Source organism: Herpailurus yagouaroundi, unplaced genomic scaffold, assembly GCF_014898765.1.
Source record: "Herpailurus yagouaroundi ecotype Mexico unplaced genomic scaffold, PumYag 160, whole genome shotgun sequence".
NCBI lineage: Eukaryota > Metazoa > Chordata > Mammalia > Carnivora > Felidae > Herpailurus > Herpailurus yagouaroundi.
Genome location: NW_024412401.1, coordinates 49,762,743 through 49,782,002, shown reverse-complemented (window position 1 = coordinate 49,782,002; position 19,260 = coordinate 49,762,743). Strand labels below are relative to the sequence as shown.

At 54.6% G+C, this 19,260-nt stretch overlaps 1 protein-coding gene across 1 annotated transcript in view; it reads left to right on the top strand.

The window, feature by feature from the left end:
• The first annotated feature begins 6 nt into the window (after positions 1–6).
• Positions 7–19,260, top strand: part of NIBAN2 (niban apoptosis regulator 2) — a 54,104-nt gene continuing 34,850 nt past the window's right edge. The window contains exon 1 of the mRNA XM_040482383.1: positions 7–202. Within this exon, the coding sequence (XP_040338317.1) occupies positions 148–202 (55 nt within the window). The 5' untranslated portion in view covers positions 7–147. The remainder of the gene's footprint in view (positions 203–19,260) is intronic.

Below are 19,260 nucleotides of genomic sequence, written 5' to 3'. Positions count from 1 at the left end.
CCGGGGCTGGAGCGCGGGCAGAGCGGAGGCCGCAGCCAGGGGCGGCGGGAGCGGGACGGGCCGGGCTCCATGGCGCCAGCGGCGTCCGCCTGAGCAGCGCGAGCAGCGACGGGTGGCGGGCGGATCGGGCCGCGGCTCTTCCTCGCCATGGGGGACGTGCTGTCCACGCACCTGGACGACGCCCGGCGCCAGCACATCACAGGTGAGTCCCGCGCGGCTCAGCGCGCTGGGGGTCCAGAGGGGAGCACCAGCTCTCACCCCAGTCGGCCGGCCGCGCCGGGGCTGGGGTCTCCTGAGAGTCAGGCCCCGGACATGGCGGGAGTGGCTGGGGACCAAGTCCTGCGCCTGAGCTTGTTCCCTCCACATTTGGGCGCCTCTTCCTGCCCCCTTATGAGCTCGCCCTTACCCCTTCCGAGGGAAGGCGCCCCCCACCCTCTACTGGAACCCCCTCCCAGCCGGTCGCTTCAAATCCCCCAACATACTACCCTGATGGAGCTGTGGCCCACTCGGCCAGCGTGTCCCGAATCTTCCTCACTGTCCCGGTTCCAGCCCTAGTACACGTGGCTGAGGCTTCTAGGGACAGGCCCATCAATGCCTGGACTGCGCCTGGGGAGTAGGGCTAGGGAAAGATGGGGTGCCCAGAAGGGCTAGGTCAGACCCTTGCCCTTGACTCAGGCTCAATCAAGCAGGGTGCTCTTGCTGGCAGGCGTGTCCGGTGGGGGGGAGGGGGAGGCTGGTCAAGGCCGCAGCCCAGCCTCTTCAGCCCCCTTCTGCAGTCAGCCCTGCTCCCAGCCTGTCACTGCACCGTGGCCACTTCTTAGAAGGGCAGCTGACCCCAGGCTTCCTGGGGGAAGCCCCAGGACTGCAGCAGGGTCCTGGGTTCCTCCTCCTCCATCCCCGGGAGAATGGAGAGAGAGAGTGAGAATCTCAGAGTGCCTGGGAAACTCAGTTTTGTGGCTCACCTCTCCCGCCCTGGGTGAGGCTGCCTGGGTGGAATCCCAGCATCTGTTTCCCAGCCGTTAGTTCTTAGGGAAGTCTCCTAATGGACTGGCACCTCAGTTTTCTCCTCTCTGAAACGGGGTGAATAATTTCTTATTAGTGAGTTGTTGAGAGACTCAAGTGGCCTAATTTATGTAGCTTGCTTAGCACAGGGCCTGGCACAGAGGAAGCACCAGTGCATGGGGTGCTGGACCATATGGGGTGCGGGCATGGGTGCAGCCTATGGAAAGAGGAGTCTGCTCCTCTTGTTGGCTTTGCCATTCCCTGTCCAGTGAGCCCAGAGCGCTGTGTCCACCTCCATTTATCTTGATGTGTCCCACAGTCCTGTAGAGTTTCGGCAGCTGTCGGCCTGCTTGTACCCCTTGAGTAGAGGGACCAGGTGTCCCTTAACTCTGTGTCTCCAGAGCCCCACAGTTGAGAGCAAAGAAGGTGCTGGGGAAGGGTTGTCCAGTGACTGTGGTGCTGGGCCTGGGCCCGGATGCAGGGGTGAGGGTGAGGTAGAAATGAGTCAGACCCTCTCCAGCCTCAGACCAGCAGGGGGTTAAGTCCTGGAAAAGCCTCCTTATAGGACAGGCCTGGACTCTGGGAGGAGGAAAGCCTGGGGCGGAGTCTTCCTGTCCCCTCCCTGTCGGTGGCTGCCTCTTGGGGCTCTGTAACAGTCCATCCATTCACGACCTCCCGTTGGGGCCCCTCACCGGCCTGGGTGGGGTGTGCCTGCTCCTTCTTCGGTGGGGTTTTTCCTTCCCCCACACCCAGCTCTTGCTCTCCCCCACCTTCCTACCTCCTGGGCTGAAAACTGCCAGCGCCCCCCACCCCTCCATTTTACACGGGTGGAGACCGCAACCACAAAAGGTGAAGTGTCCTCTCCTGGACAGGGTTGGGTTTGTTTTGTGGATACTAGGCTGACTGGAAGAGGGTTGTGCCCACTCAGCCTGCCGGCCCCTGTCTTCTCAACACTTCAGTGCTATTAATAGCCCTCTTCAAATGCCTCAAATTCCTGGTCCAGGCTCACCTGAGGGAGCACCTAAAGTAGGGGGTTGGGAGGTTGGAAGCAGGCAAAAGCCTCTAGCCCCCTCCCAAGGAAGCAGGCCACCCTAGAAATTCCTTTTGGAGAGGATGAAGGCTGGCCTTTGCCACCTCCAGTGATCCGTGCACCCTCCTCACCACACCCAAGGAGCAGTGAGCACATTCATGCCTGACAATTAAAATTCCAGAGCCCTCCCTACCTGGGGCCACCCCTTTGCATTTGCGTTTGGAACATCCCTTCCCACCGTCCTTTGAGCTCCGAGGCCTGTTAGGGTCCTGAGGCTTGGCCAGTGGCTCCTGCAGTTTTGTGCCCACCCTGAGCAGGTGAGCAGGTGAATGCCAGCCTGCAGGTCCTGGCAGAGGTCAGGCACCCTCCTGTCCATGGTGCCATTTTGCTGCTGCGGCACCTTTCATCCTGGGATTTCAAAGCCGCTGGCAAGCAGGGGCTTGTTCTCAACTAGCAACTCTGTGGGGTTGGTGGCAGGATGATTCCCTCCTACTTTCATGAGGGAGCTTGTGTACAGGAAAGAGCCCTGGCCTGGGAGCCAGGAGGACTGGGTAACCTCAGACAGTCACTCACTTCCTCTGGGTCTCAGTTTCCCTGGCTGTGAACTGATGGCTGTGGGCTACCTGATGGCTGAAGTCCCTTCTGGCTCTGAGAGCCTAACGGTCCCAAATTTTCTCCATAAATCTCCTCCAGATTCGGGCCAGCTCAGGGTCCCAACACTGACTCCACATTATATTAGCTGATGTGAACTTGGGCCAGCATGTTAATCTCAATTTTTTTTTTAATTTTTTTTTAATGTTTATTTATTTTTGAGACAGAGAGAGACAGAGCATGAATGGGGGAGGGGCAGAGACAGAGGGAGACACAGAATCGGAAGCAGGCTCCAGGCTCCGAGCCATCAGCCCAGAGCCCGATGCGGGGCTCGAACTCCCGGACCGCGAGATCGTGACCTGGCTGAAGTCGGACGCCAACCGACTGAGCCACCCAGGTGCCCCGTGTTAATCTCAATTTTTTAATCTGTAGACTGGGATATTATAATAGTAGTTTCCTGCTGGGCACTGTTGCAAAGATTTAATGAGATAATGCTGGTAAGAAACTCAGCCCAGGGGCACCTGGGTGGCTCAGTCGGTTAAGCATTTGACCCTTGATTTCGGCTCGGATCATGATCTCACGGTTTGTGAGATCGAGCCCTGTGTCAGGCTCTGAGATGACAGTTAGGAGCCTGCTTGGGATTCTCTCTCCTCTCTCTGCTCCTCCCTGCTTGCTGGAGCCCACTCTCTCTCTCAAAAGTAAGTAAGTAAACATAAAAAAAAAAAAAAAAAAAAAAAAAAAAAAAAAAAAAAGAACGCAGCCCAGTGCTTTGGGAGATAGCAAGTGCTCAGCGAACAATTACTATTATTATTGAGAATTGTCACTTACTCTCTGTTATAGATTCTTTCTTTCCAGTGGGTGGGGAGAGTGGCCAGGTGTTTGGAGTTTGAAGGGGGCAATTGTAGCTGTGGTTTAGATCCTGTTTCTCTGAGATTTGTTCAGTCCCAGGCATCAGGGTGGATACTGTTCTTTGGATGCAAGAATCCACCAGATTTTTAGAAACCTTGAATTCCGTGTTCCTTGTGCATTGGCAAATGTGTGAGATGGATGTAGACTATCTGGAGTGAGCCCTGAGGGCAGTGATGAGGCCCCCTTACGACTAGGAAGGAGCTAGGACATGGAGAGGTGAGGGATTAGGCCAACCCACACCTTCTATCTGGCCCGGAGGACCCGACTGGGATGCGAGCATAGAAGTGTCTCGGTGGTCCATGTAGGTGGTTCTTTGCCACGCAAACTTAGATCAAGTAAGTGAGGGAGGGAGCTTACTGTTACTCAGGATGTACAAGGAGGGGCGGGTGCTGTGCCCTTGGCAGGAATCCTGCCAGTGCCTAGGGGGTCGTTCTGCTTCTAGAACAGCCTTGAAGGACTCAGCCCCTCGGGAAATTCTTTTGGCCGCGATGAAATTGTGGGAGCCAAGGGAACCTCCCTCCCGCCCCAAACCGCCTCCCGACACACACATAAACTGCCCTGAGATTTATTACCCGAAAGGGCTGCTGAGGGAGTTTGCCAGTCCCTGTGCGTCTCCCTTCTGCCAAGCTCACCTTTCCCTTTGCTAAATCTTTTTTAAATAGCCGCTTTATTGAAACATAATTCACCTGCCAGACAATTCCCCCACTTAAGTGTACAGTTCAATGGTGTAGTGTGTGTGTATATTCACAGAATTGTGCAACCATTGCCACGGTCAAGTTGAGAATCAACCCGGAGAGAAACTCCATACCCCTTAATGGGAGGGACCGCACCGCAGGCAACCACTGCCCGTGCTGGCTGGTTGCACAAGTAATGCACACACAACGATTTAGAGGTGTAAAGTGAGAAAATGGGCACTCCCTCCCTCTGCCCTCCCTTCACTCTCCCTCCTCGGGAGAAACCGCTGGAGTTTGGGGTATTCCTGTGTCTAAACATACATCTGTGTGTACACATGCATTTAGCTCTGTTTATAAGAAGAGGTCCAATTGGGGCGTCTGGATGGCTCAGTCTGTTAAGCGTCTGACTCTTGATTTTGGCTCAGGTCGTGATCTCAGGGTTCGTGAGATCGAGTCCTCCGTGGGGCTCTGTGCCGAGAACACGGAGCCTGCTTGGGATCCTCTCCCTCTCCCTCTCCCTCTGTCTCTCTGCCCCTCCCCCCCGGCTCTCTCTCTTGAAAAAAAAAAAAAAAAAAAAAAAGAAGAGGTCCAAGTATATCTCTCTATGGTTTGACTTTTTTCGCTCGCTGTATCGTGAACATCTTTCCACATCAGAACACGAGTCGGCCTCGTTCTTCCATGCGTGGATTTCCTTCTGTGCGGGGTGCCATTTTTTTACCCATCCCCTCATCAGTGGACATTTGGGTTGTTTCCAGTGTTTTGTGAGAACTCATGGTGCTGCCCAAACCTTGCACACGTGCTGAGCCAGGTCCCCGTGTCAGAGAGGGAACTCCGGGGTCACATTTTCATGTATGAACATGTAGCCTCTGAAAAGGCTGTACACACTTGGAATTCCTCCCATCAGTACCAAGTACCTCTGTTTGGAGTGTTATTACCCTTTCTGAGAGTCAGATATGAGAAAAACGGTATCTCGTGTATTTATTGAGCCAAAACAGATAATGCCTTTTTCCACATTGATTTTACAAACCTACCTCTTCACATTTGGGAAATGGCGGTAGGTCCCCGGAGCGAAGGGAGGAAGGTGTCCCCTTTCGGCCATCCCCTCACCCAGGCGCGTGGCTTCCTAGTTGCTGCCCTGGGCTTTGCAGAGAGACCAGGCCGGCCGGAAGCAGTGCCCAGCCCCGCCTGGGCCACTGCCCGGAGCCAAGGTCTTCACCCCCAGCCCCTGGGGGTGAAGCATCTGGGGATTCTGCTCTGCTCTCATGTCAGTCTTACATAACGAGCCTTTTGTTGGCATTGACCCTGCCCTGCCCCTCCATCCAGCTTCGACTCTGTTCCTTTCCCATTGTCCAGGCCTGAGCTCTGGCCTCACCCCTCCATCCTGCCCATACACATGGCCAAAGAGACCTTTCTAAACCCAAACTGGGCCGTGGCCTTCCCTCCCCACCACCTGAGGAATGAAGTTTAGAGACGAGGCTGGGAATCACTCGCTGCCATCCAGCCATCAGCATTCCATTCGTTAGCAGTATTTCTCTTCTGTGTTTATCGTTCTACCTTGCTGAGACCGTGACTCAATTTGTATCTTGCTCCTTTCACTAAAGGGTTTATAATAACCATCCCTCCCTGGTCTTTAGAACCTCCCTGGAAGCATTCCCAAAGGCTGTAGTGGTCCTCCCGAGGCCATCCAAACAGATGTTTTCTTAGCCTTACCCCTAATGCCGGATATTGCCATGCTCCACTGTGACTAGACGTTGGTTTTCAAGGGCAAACTGAGTCACTGTGTTTGTTTCCTTTCCTGCTCTGGTCAGCTTCCCTGCTGAAGACAGATTCACCTCTTGACCTACTCTCCCCCAGCCTGCTTCCACCCATCTGGGCATTTTGAGGGAGGCTCCTTTCTCGGAGCCCCCAATACCTCTGAGCATCTTTCCAGGGGGAGTAGGCTCCGAGGGGAGCTGTGAGCTGGGGACGTGGACTAATGACATTGGCTTTTGAGTGCTTCGCCAGCCAGCCTGTGGCCCATGCAGACTCCACTGATATGTCTTCTGCCTGAAAATGGTGGCTGATAGAGCAGGGAGTGGCCATATCAGGCTCTGAATGATACCTGGGTACCTGTAAGATTAGACATCATTTAAGTGAGCATTTGCTACGTGCCAGGCCTTCCTTTACCTGTATTATTTCAAAATTTTTTTTCAATGTTTATTTATTTTTGGGACAGAGAGAGACAGAGCATGAACGGGGGAGGGGCAGAGAGAGAGGGAGACAGAATCAGAAACAGGCTCCAGGCTCTGAGCCATCAGCCCAGAGCCTGACGTGGGGCTCGAACTCACGGACCGCGAGATCGTGACCTGGCTGAAGTCGGACGCTCAACCGACTGCGCCACCCAGGTGCCCCTACCTGTATTATTTCAATTGAATCCTTACCCTCTGTGCTCTATCCCAACATTTTACAGGTGGGGCAGAGCAAGGCAGCGGCAAGGTCCCGACTCTGGAGTCTAAGGCCTTAGCTGTTAAAACCGTGTTGCACAGTGACTAGACAGTTCCTGGTGCCCAGACTGGGCCGGAAGGCAACGTGGAAAAGGCCACAAAGAGAGGCAGGCGGTGGGGGTAGGGGGCCTGGGAGAGGAACAGAGTAGCATGTGTCAGAGGCTCCCGTGGGTTGCACAAATAGATCCCTCCCGACATTACTCAGTCTGGGACTCAAGTCACTCTCTGACCAGTCCTGTTCTCCTCCGCGTGGCCTCCTCCTCCTCTGCAGGCATAGCTCATGACTCACTCACCCTGGGTCTCCTTGCAAGGCAGGCATCAGGCATCACCCTGCGGTTGCAGAAATTCCTGAGCCAATTTTTCCTTACCCTCTGCCCCGCCCCCGTTCACTTCCCGGCCTGAGGAAGAAGGGTTTTCTCTACACAGCGCTGGGCAGAGTTTGAAGGAAAGAGGAAGGCAGATACCTAACTCTAAAACCCTCGAGGGTGGAATGGAGCCACGCCCCTCTCCTGGTAGAATTTTAGGGCCTGAGTCACAGAAAGGCTCATGCATGCAATCTTCTGATCTCACAGATTTAAAACTGGAAGAACAGGCGGTGCCCACCTCTGCTGGGCACCTGGTTCCACCCCCTGGGAACTGTCCATTAGAGGTGCATTACCTGTGGGCTACGGAAGTGAAGGGACCTGCCCAGCGGCAGAGTGGATGGTAAGTTGCAGGAAGCAGGGAGTCGAGAGGTTCCAGGCAAGGCTTTGCGGTCAGACTGCTCGGGTTTGAGGCCCAGCTTTGCCACTGGAGGGACTGGTGTTTTCGGGGCAAGTCAGTCACCCTCTCTGAGCCTCAGTGTCCTGTGTGAAAGTGGATGAGAGTGCTGTCTTCTTAGGGTGTGAGGGCAAGAGTGATGGCCCCTGGATGGTGCAGCACAGGGCCAGTGGGGGGGGGGGTGAGGACGTAATGAATGGTAACTGTGATAAGGGGCACTTCGTGGAGAGAGATGTGCCAGGTTGGTCCTGTGGCCCTAGGCACCCTTACCCCCTGTGTGTGTCCCCAGGGAGTTGGCATGAGGAGCACCATCCTGTGACCCTGGACACCTTGGAGGATGGTGAGGCAGAGGCTGTGGCAACATAGCAGAATCATTCAACATCATTCAACAGCACTGTCCTCGCTGCCTGACGTTGGGCCGGGCATGGAGGATAGACAGACAGAAAGATGGGAACACGCCCCCTTGCCCGGGCACATGTGTCCAGGACTAGCCTTGCGGCTCTCAAGCCTGGTCCTGCTAACCTGTGTGCCTATGAGACCCCACAGAGGTGTGGTGAGCTCTGGCCCCAGATGCACTTGGTCGTACTTTCCTTTAAAAAAAAATTTTTTTTTTAATGTTATTTTATTTTTGAGAGACAGAAAGAGAGAGAGTGCGAGCAGGGGAGGGGCAGAGAGAGAGGGAGACACAGAATCCGAAGCAGGCTCCAGGCTTTGAGCTGTCAGCACAGAGCCCGACGTGGGGCTCGAACCCATGAACCATGAGATTATGACCTGAGCTGAAGTTGGACGCTTACCTGATTGAGCCACCCAGGTGCCCTTGGTCATTCTCTCTTTTATTCTTCCAGTCGGCAGTTACTGAGCACCTACTGTGTGCCAGGCACTGTACCAGGCACAAGGACACAGTGACACATGCTTTTCCCTGGCTCTGGCCCGCATGCATTTCCTGGCTGGCCGCCCCTCTGCAGGGTGAGCGAGGCGTGTTCTTAGAGGGGCAGGTCCTCTGTGGGAAGGTGTGAGAGGGGCTGGCCTAGTGGGTGGGGGGGGGGGTTGAGGTGAAGTTGGGGGAACCAAGGGGCCGGCCTTGGAGGGGAGGGGACTTTGTCCCGAAAGTCCTGGGGAGGGTTAGGAAGGTTGGTGAGAGGAGGAGAGCCCAGGGTGAGGGATGGTCTGGACCAGTGAGATGGGAGTGGGGCACATCAGGGGACAGTGCGTCTGGGGGAGTTGGAGTAACCAGTCCTCTGCGATGGCGATGTGCAAGGCTGGGGACAGCTGGCCTCTGTTCTCGTCAGCCCTGTGGGGTTGATGGATCCTGTGGGTTGTTTCCTCAAGGCCTGCAGTCTCTGTTCCTGTTCTTCCAATGACGTGAAACTCACGCCCTTCCTAGGCAGCTCTGAGTAGGAGAACCTTCTTGCCTTCCAAGGGCAGTGGGGAAAGGGCTGGGCCTGGATTCTAAGGGACCTGGTTTTGAGATCCTGTCTCAACTACCCTGTCATTTGTCAGGTGTCTTCCCTTCGCTGGGCTGCAGGTTCCTTATCTGTGAAGTGGGTGCAACCAGAGCCCAGACCTGTGAGGTTGTGAGGGATCGATGGGGTAACATGGGTAGAACTCTTTGTGTTTAAGAAAGCATTGGCTCCTGTTGGCATTAGTCATTACTGTGTGAATGGTCCACGGTAGGACATTGGCCAGGACTGTCCCTCCTCGCGGTGTGATCCAAAGTGCAGGGTGTGGGCTCCAGTGGGTAACTGGGCTCCCAGAAGGGGCAGAGGAAGAATCCATTGTGGTTTGCAAAGTGTGAAGCCCGCTTTCCCACCCACTGATCTGTGGCCAAGCCAACTGTAACAGCTGTCCAGCCTCCTCATGCCTCATGCTGAACAGAGCTGTTTGTGTCCAGCCAAGTTTGTTAAGCCAGAATCTTCTAGAAGAGTCCCTTGGGCAGGAAACTTCTCACGCTGTTGTGCTCCACCTGCCTTTCATCCCCCTACCTGCTAGTAGCTATTTACGGGTGCAGACTGGGAGGTGAGGGCCTCAAGTGCTGGTGCCAGGTGACCTCTGGCAGGTCCTTCTTCCCCTCTGGCCTTGCTTTGCCTATCTGTGTCATGGGTCACTAGGACAATAGTGCCCTTCTAGCTCTGACTTCTTGGAGCCTGTAGGCCATGGCTGCATTGAAGGGGAAGATGTGATATTTATTGCCTGATGCCATCTTGCTCTGGAAGGAAGAGCCCTCTCTGGAAGCTGTCTTATGTGGGACCCGAGCCCGGTGGTAGGGACGAAGCAGTGACATGAGCCCCGATCTCATGGGACTCGTGCCAGCCCCGAAGTTTCCATCAAGCTGGATGTGATGTGGTTTCCGTTACAAAGATAGAGGATCTTTATGTTTTCCAAAGTGCATGTTGGTTTAAACCACTTGGTCAGCCCAGCTCAAGAGGCAGCATGTCTGGTCTCGACTGGGAGGCAGCTGGCTTCTGCCGCCATGAGCCCTGTGGCCTTGGGCAAGTTGCTCTCTCCCTTGGTGCCTCAGCTGTCTGTAAAACGGGAAGGTGAGCCCTGCTTCTGGGATGTGAAGATTCTGGGAAGCTGTTGTTGTGGCAAATGGAAGGTGCTAGGTGAAATGGCAGCTCCATTTTAGCGGAGTCGGGGGTGGGGTGGGGCGAGCTGTCATCTGCCCTGGCCTGCCAGGGATTTCGGGGGTGATTCCGACATCCAGAGGGGGAGTGAGCTGACAATTGTACTTCTGTTTCACTTTTTGTTTTTGTGTTTTTGTTTATTTTTTGGAAATGTTCCCTGGCGGAGGCGGGGGGGGGGGGCCCGCTGGGCTAGCAGGGAAGGTTTACCTCAGCTTTACTCCTGGCTACTTGGGCCACAGCCTCACCTCGGCCTGGATTTCAAGCTTGCTGATGGGCAGTGTCTGCTGTTCTTTTTGTGGCCTAGACCCTTCTTCCTCCTAGCCAGGAAGGACCCTTTGCAGTCATCTTAGCCAACCCCCTGCCATTTCGTTATGGAGTAAATTGCAGCCCAGAAAGAGCAGAGGACATACCTAGGGTGTCAGAGGCCGCAGAACTGGGACGGGAATGTAGGGCCCTGACCCTTGCGCAAGGCCCCCTCCATCCCTGTCCCCATGGCCAGCCCCAGGCGGCACCGACTGGTCAGGGAGGGCGTGGCTGGCCCGGGTGGGGCTGGAAAGGTTATAATTTTGAAAACCCGAGTAAACAAACAAAGCCGTCCGTGGGAGAGAAGCAGCCCTGTGCCGGCCTTACAGATAGGCCTGTGTCTGAGGAGACAGCCCCGGCCTGTCCACACGCAGACAGCGAGGTGTTGCGGTGGATTAAAAAAGGCAGCGGTACACTCCCCTCACGCCCCCTCTCCCCTATTTAAGGCTGCTGGGAAACGGGGAGGGGGGGGTCACTGCCCAGCCTGGCCGTGGGACCGCCCTCCTGGCTCAGCTCAGCATAGCCCTCGCCCCTGTGGGACTTTGGGCAAGGGGCTTCTCTCTGGGCCTCGGTCCCCGCCCCTTTCTCTAAAACATGGTGATCCCATCTCTCCAGGAAGGTGATGAGGGTTGGAGATGCCCTGAGCTGGGTGGTTGAACACAGGGAGCTGGACAGAAACTTCATTTCTTTGTGGCTGGAGGCGGGCCCCCTCTCTTAGGCAGAAGGGTTACTTTCTCAGTGACCCGAGAGTCCGCCTGCTCCTGGGAGACAAGCCTCCAACCCACGTCAGGCTGGAGCGGGGGCCTCGAGGCTCAGCTTTCCTGTTTTCCTGTTGAGCCGGGGGCAGAAGCCGGGAGACAGAACGCTGCTTCTGGGGCTTGCCCTGCAGTGTGGGGGCTGGGCTGCCTGTCTGGCCTGGAGCCCCCCAGGGTGGGGCCCAGCAGACTTCCTGTGAGATTAGGGGCAGAGCCTCTTTGCTCTCCTTCCCTTTTCCTGAGTCCCCTGTGTGGTCTCTGAGACTCCAGCTCTGTGGATGGGAGCTCCGGCTAGCTGCCACTCTGAGCCTCAGTTTCCCCCATGGTGCAAGGAAGGGGTTGGATGAGACACTCTGAGAGACACTCTAGGTCGGCTTCCAGGACTCTGAAAGGCCTTGCGGGACCCCACAGACTAACCCCCTGAAGCTGGGAACACCCTTCCCTGGGTCCCACCCCTGCCAGGGCTGGGTGGGGGTGGGGGTGTCCCTCCTCCAGGCTCCTCCTCCCGTGGTTGTGGTTGATTCTCATCTATGGTATGAGTTCCACGAGGGCTCCCCTTACGTCAACAGTATGGCCAGGCAGGTCAGAGCTTGCTCTAGTAGCTACTAGCCAAATGCCCTTAGGATGGTTACTTTGGTTCTTTATGCCTCAGAATCATTAGTTGTAAATTGGGGAGTGATAATAATACTTCCCCAGCTAAATTACATTACGTGTATTTATGAATTACATTTATGCTTTCTTTAACACAGCGCTGGGTACAGCAAAGGCTCCGTAATCAATAGGTATAATTAACGTTTATTAATTTAAATTGTTTTAATTTCTTAACCGTGACTGAATCATAAATGTCATCACAAGGTTTACGGTCTTGCAGCGTAGGGACCCCGAAGCTGTTTGGATGAAGGGTCTGGTAGGTGGAGAGGGTGCCTTGGGTATAGAGGGGAGGCAGATGCAGGCGGGTTCAGAGCCCCGGCTGGTGGTGACTTCCCCTCTGCGCATCTGGAAGGAGTGGTTTGGGTCCCACCGTCTGAGGTCTGAGACCGCAGGCGTGGAGAGACCTCAGGCATGGAGTGCGTGCAGCCACACACAGCTTCCTTCCTCCAGGCGTGTATTCCTCTCTGTCTGACTCACGGCTTTGTGCCTTTTGTTCTTGTCCTTGAGCCTCAGGGGTGAGGCCAGGAGAAGCAGGGGCCCAGGGATTCGCTCTTGGGCAGACGGCCCCTCCCCCGGGTGCAGGACACCCCCTCCCCCAACTCCGTCCTGGCGCCCTTGCTGACTCACTGCGCGTCAGGCACAGAAGCACATGCGTTGACTGTGGGCTCACTGTGTGCTTGGCACCCAAACCAAGTTTATCCAGGCCCTGCCCGTGTAGAGCTCAAGGCTAGACAGGAGAGACGTATGCAACAAACGGTTACCAGTCACTCATTAATTAAATAATTATCAGAGGGTGAATCATGACCAGATGCCCACCCTCCTCGTGAGCTTGCACGTGCTGGTCCTGTGAGGAGTGCCGTCCTGGGATCGGCTCTGCCAGGCCTCCTATTTGCCCTCTGGTCAGAGATGAGGAAGCAGTCTCCTAGTGGCCATGGGACCCGCCCAGGTCCCTTCTCCTCCTGGTGCCCCAGTTCCTTGTCAGGAAAATGGGCCCATTTGGGAAGGGTGCTGCTGCTGGCCGCACACAGGGCCTGAGGGTCTGCGTCATTGCAGTGCTGACCTGGCTTTGTAGCCCCTGAAATCCTTTCTCTGTGCATCCCCAGGCGGACATATGGGGTGCAGAGGTTGCTGTGATGAGAGCATTGGGCCCTCTAAAGGCTATATGGGAAATGGCTGTCCGAGGAACATGGTCCTTAGTCCCACCACCAGCAGGAGCAGCCCTAGAAAGGTGGCCCAGAGCCCCTGGTGAAGCCCGCCCGGCCCTTCCACACCAGGAATTTACTGAATGCAGCCAAATAGTTATATTATTTTAAAAACAAAAAAAATTTAAGCTTATTTATTTATTTTGAGTGGGAGAGTGAGCAGGGGAGGGGCACAGAGAGAGGGAGAGAGAGAGAGAATCCCAAGCAGGCTCTGCACCATCAGAGCAGAGCCCGTCGCAGGGCTCGAACTTACGTACTGCAAGACTGTGACCTGAGCCGAAACCAAGAGTCGGATACTTAATTGGCTGAGCCACCCAGGCGCCCCTAAAACAATTTTTAAAACAATGCTTATTTATTTTTGAGAGGGTGGGGAGGGGCAGAGAGAGAGAGGGAGACACAGAATCCGAAGCAGGCTCTGCTGACAGCTCAGAGCCTGACTTGGGGCTCGAACTCATGAACCACGATATCATGACCTGAGCCGAAGTCGGACACTTAGCTGACTGAGCCACCCAGACACTCCCAAATGGTTATATTACTTTAAAACATTGGTTACAATAGGAAAAAAAAAAAAAGGAGTTAGGGAAACAATGTCTATGGGTAGGTGATATCCAATGGCACAACAAAAAGCCTATAATTGGACTTCAGAAAGAGGATTTTACCTCTACTACTACGGGCAGTAGCAACAGACATCTACTGGGCACTGCTCTGTGCCCAGCCTGGGAGGCGCCTGTGGCCGTGGATGGAGGAGCATGTGGTGGTTCAAGCCAGAGACTCGATTGAGATTGATTCCATGAATGGAGTCTCTCTGCGTGCCAGGCAATGAAGGTGGGTGTGGATGGGGCCAGTGAGGTGGTGCGGGGTCAGTGGGTTCTTGTCCAACTGGGAGAGTCTGCCAGTCACCAGTCTTCCAGTTTTCAGGTGTCTTCTACTCACTGTTCCTGCCGGAAAGCCGCTGCAGACCCCCTGGGCGATGTGTGTGACATGCTGGCGGCTTAGCACTGGACTTGGGCTGCTGGAGGTGTGTGAGGCACAGCACGCTTGAGGACTCCTTTCTGCAGTGCTCAGGGCTTCCCTCTGGCGGTCTCTCTTGTGACCTCAGCATTCTGTGCCTCAGTTTCCCAACTGTATGGCCATGCTTACCGTACGGTGAGCTTTATGAGACCGTGCCTGGTGCCTGGCACAGAGTAAACCCTCAGGAGAGGTTTCTGCCCTGAGGGTCCGGTGCCCCACCAAGGGGGGCTTGGCCTTTCAACTTTGAGCTTTCTCAGAGCTCCCCCTTTTATTGTGATGTGATATAAGCAATATTTGATGATCAGAGAAAAATTAGAAAATAGAATAATGAAGAAAATGAGGGGCACCTGGGTGGCTCAGTCGGTTAAGCGTCCAACTTCGGCTCAGGTCATGATCTCACAGGTCGTGGGTTCGAGCCCCGTGTCGGGCTCTGTGCTGACAGCTCAGAGCCTGGAGCCTGTTTCAGATTCTGTGCGTGTCTCTCTCTCTGCCCCTTCCCTGTTCACGCTCTGTCTCTGTCTCAAGAGTAAATAAACATTAAAAAAAAAAAATTAAAAAAAAAAAAAAAGAAAATGAAAATCACCAGTGTTCCTACCATCCAGAAATAATGACTTTCAGGCATTTCCCTGATGCATAACCAACGGTGGGTTGTGGGCATCTGCATATGGGATTCATCTACCGACCCCACCATTGTTTGAGAGCCTGCTCAGGCTTGGTCATGTGTGGGGCTGCGGGTGTGGGATGGGGAGGCAGCCTACCGCCCCGCCCCCCTGCCATAGATCCCTTTTTGGGAGGACACACCCAACATGGAACCCTAGCCAGGGCTAGGGTTGTCTAGCTAGGGTCAGGGTGTCTTTGGGAGCCAGAGAAGCAGCAGTAACCCAGACTTGGAGAGTCAGGGAAGGCTTGTTGGAGAAGGGAATGTCTAGGTGAGGCCAAAAGGGTGCAGAAGGAGGAGAGGGTCATAGGCAGGGGGGGCAGGTCTGCAAAGGCCCAAAGAAGACAGAGCACAGGTATTTGGGGGAACCAGAGTTTCCCAGAAATTGGTGGTTTTCTGTGGTTCTTGCTGCCCTTAGGAGCGGCCCCCTTCATGCACCACACTTCAGTTGTTATTCAGAGTCCCTCTGTGGAGGGTGCTTGGGTGGCTTAGTCAGTTGGTTAAGCATCTGACTTCGGCTCAGGTCATGATTTCACAGTTTGTGAGTTCAAGCGCCATGTAGGGCTCTGCGCGGATGGTGCAGAGCCTGCTTGGGATTCTCTCTCTCTGCCTCTCTCTCTGCCCCCCTCCCCCGCTTGTGCTCATTCTGTCTCTCTCTCTCTCTCAAAATTAAAATAAATAAATAAATAAAAACTTTAAAGTCCTGTGGGGCTGGGATCTTCTTATAACGGGGGACATGGAAACAGGGTGATGTGTCTGCCCCAAGTCAGAGTCAGCAGACCCAAGCCTCCTGCCTGTCTGCGTGGTGTTCTGCCAGCCCGGAGCGGGCAGAGGAGGTTCAAGTGCAGGGCCTCCTCAGCTCTAGTTTCCCAGACCCATTTCAGGGGCTGTATCATTTAACAGAATCTGCTGGAAGAGAAAACTGAGGATCTGAGCTTAGGTGACCAGGCTCGGTTTGTGTAATGGGGGTGGTGACCTTTTCTGCTGCTGATGTGTGTGTGACCTTGGGCTGGCCTGGCCTGCACCTGACCCAGCCCCACCTGTACTTAAAGCGCCTTACTGGGATTGGAGGGCCCCTGGCTAACACTGCCCCCCGGGCTGGGAAGGACCTGTTCTCAGGCCTGAGCTGGACTTTCTGGCCCTGTCTTCCTCCTGTGTCTTAAGATGCCTGGAAGACCCAAGTCGAAGCGCTCTGGTGTAATCTTGCAGGGACAAATATTTGTCCCTGGTACTGTGTTTGGTGCCGGGGATATGTCATGAATGAGACAGACAGGGTCCCTGTCCTCATGGGGGAAAATGGGACACTAAACAGTTAGTTATTAAATGAAAGGTGTGCTGATGATTAACGGGGGGCTCTGACCCAAATGGGGCAGTGACTGTCAGTGTACCTGGCAGGTGGAACTGGGACCAGTTTGATCAAGCCTGAACAGCCCGTTCCCCTGGGCCTGCCAGTGTGGTCCTGGGTTGGGAGGGAACACTTTCTGGAGTCACAGTTGGAGGATGCTAAGGGTCTTGAGGGTCCAGTGCAAAGGAGTCCAGCCTCTTCACTGAACAGTCAGGATGGAGAGCCGGGAGGGGTGAGGGACTTGCCCGAGGTCAGGTGGAAGTCAGGTGCCTGACCTCCAGGCCCACCACTCTTAACCCTGAATTGCTGCCTGGAGCCTGTGCCTGGAGCCTGTTCATCTCCTCCAGGGAAGGCAGTGAGCCTGTCCCCACTATCCCTTAAGGGACCCCCAGGGAAAGCAGGCATAGAACTTAGCTCTGCAGAGTGGAGTTTCCCATGAAGCACAGATGTGTTGGGCGGGGGCGGAGGGGGTGGGACACAGGCACCTGGAACGAGGAATGTGAGGCTGGCAGGGCCTCCGAGGGGATTTGTCCTCATACCTCCCCCTCTGGCCCCCTTTGGAGCCCGAGGAGACTTGCAGCTGGTGACCCAAGGGTGGGGCAGGTGCTTCGTCCTCTGCTGGCTCAGGGACAGGCCACAGGAGTCTTGTTATTTGAATAAGCTTTCCATCTTCTCTCTGCATAAAGCCTCTTCATGCTGAGGGTCCCCGGTGTTCCAGCCAAGGATTGGGTTTCCTTCTAGCCTAGCAGCGAGCACATGAGTAAATTTTCATATTGGCTCATCTTCCTCCTCCCCACCACCCCGCAGCCAGCCCCGCCCCCACCCTCGTCTCCTTTTGTCTCTCCCTCCCTGGCTTTGAGAAGGCAGGAGCCCTCCCCCTGCCCCCACCTCACTTGCGGTCAGGACCCTGGAGGCAGCCCACGGTGTTTGTGCATGTATACATGTGTGTGAGAGAGATGGGCGGGCAGGGGGCCTTCTGGGGTCCGAGGCAGCCTGATTTGGGCTTGGTGAAAAGGAGGTTGGCATCGGAGGGTACCGGGCTAATGAAGTGGGTGGGATTTGTATCTCTGAGTTTATTTAGCCCTTTTCCGGTAAGGTTGGGCCACAGTGACTGGTACTTATTAGTGATTAGTTCTTATTGGAACAGCAGCTGGCACTTATCAGGCTCTTACCAACAGTCAGGCAGAGTGCCAGGCACGTCTCATGCAGTGTCTGCTTTTGTTCCCACAACTACTCATCGAGGTGTGTATTATTTTTCTCCCTGTTTTATTTTCTTTTTCTTTTTTTAAAGTTTATTTATTTATTTTGAGAGAGAGAGAGAGAGAGAGAGAGAGAGAGAGAGAGAGAGAGAAAATGCACATGTGCGCGTGCAAGGGAGGGGCAGAGAGAGAGGGAGAAAGAATTCCAAGCAGGCTCTACACCGTCCGTACAGAGTCCAACAGGGGACTCAGAGTCATGAACTGTGAGATCGTGACCTGAACCGAAACCGAGAGTCAGGTGCTTAACTGACTGAGCCACCCAGGTGCCCCTCTCCCTGTTTTATTGATAAGGAAACTGAGGCTTGAGAAGTCACAGTCAGTAGCAGAGCCTGTCTGGTCCCAAAGTTTGTGTTTTTCTCCTCTTCTTCCTCCTGGGACAGAATCTTCTCTCCAGCCTCCTTGTGGCCATCCGGCCTCTCCTTGCGCACCTCCAGTGACAGGGAGCCGTTTACCTCTTAGGGTCACCTGTCCCACACTGGGCATCTGAGATAGAAAGCCTTCCCTGGAGTTCTGTCTTTGGTGGGTCACTTGAGAACAGGTTCCAGTTGGGCTGGGGTGTGTCTGTGGCTGGGTTTCCCCAGCAGTTGTCTTCCCAGGGAATTATCCAGCTCCCTTAGCAGCCCCTACCTGGCCCTTCATATGCCATTGGTCACATACTGAGCAAGCCTGAGCAAACTTGATGTTGAAACCCTAGAGGTAATTTTCATTATCATTGATCTGGATGTCTTAGTCAATGCAGTAAGATAGGGAAAGAGAGAGAGAGAGAGGGAGAGAGAGAAAGATACAAGATACCAGGAGAGAGATACATGGTCTTGCCTTGTGGACTTCAAAGCACTTTTTCATCTAGCTTTTCCTTTAGCTTTGAACAAAATGTTTTTCTAACTTTCCTTTTATTTATTTTGCGAGAGAGAGAGAGAGAGAGAGAGAGAGAGAAAGAGCACGTGCACTGGGGGTGGGGGGGAGGGGGTTGGAGGGGCAGAGGGAGAGAGAATCTCAAGCAGGTTCCACGCCCAACATGGAACCTGACACGGGCCCAATCCCAGGACCCTGGGATCATGATCTGAGCCGAAATCAAGAGTCGGGCACACAACAGACTGAGCCATACAGGTGCCCCCCCGACTCCAATTTTTTTTCTTTAATTTGAAGTATCATACACCCAACGTGGGGTGCAAACTCATGACGCCGAGATCAAGAGTCGCACGCTCTTCTGACCGAGCCAGCCAGGCACCAGCTTCTCCCCCAGCTTTGTCCATCCTGTGGGGCTCCCTGTGGGAGCTGGAGGCTCAGACAAGGAGTTTGCCCACCTGCAGTGCCACGGAGCAGAGGAGCTGTGGTTGGCTGAGGTTTGGCGGTGTGCGGTCTGTTGCGTAGTTGCTTTCAGAATCTGTTGCTGTTTCTGCCTCTGCTTCCCCTTTCTGATTAGTTAACTCCTGAGGGATGAGGGCCCAGAAAGATGGGACCCCAAGCATGTCACCTTCCCGTCCCTCCGAGTGGCCCCCTGAGAGACTGAGTGGCTGTTGTTCTGTTTCCCCGTTCCTGGCCCCCATTTCATGGCATGAAACTCATTGCAGAGCACTGCTGTTTGCACAGATGGGCACACCACGGGACCCCTGAGCTTGTGAAAGACCCCAGCGCCCACCTGAACACTCCTTTCCTGGCCATCAACGCTCAGGCAGATGGAACTTCTTTCCGTCAGTAGGCCTCATTATTGATAACACAGGACCCCGTCTGGTCAGGCTCGTATGACAACCTGGCCAGATGGGTACTGCTGGTCCTCCCATTTTACAGCTGAGGGAACTGAGGTTCTGAGAGTATCAGTCCCATGCCCACGGTCCTACAGCCCAGGAGCGGTGGAGTTAGTACTTGAATTGAGATCTGATTCCAGAACCTTGATACCGTTCTTGACATAGAAGGTATTCCTACATTTACTTGTGGAATGGATTCATGCTTTCTCGAATGTCTGAATTTGTGCATTTCCTGTGTCTTCTGCTTGGCACCCTCTCC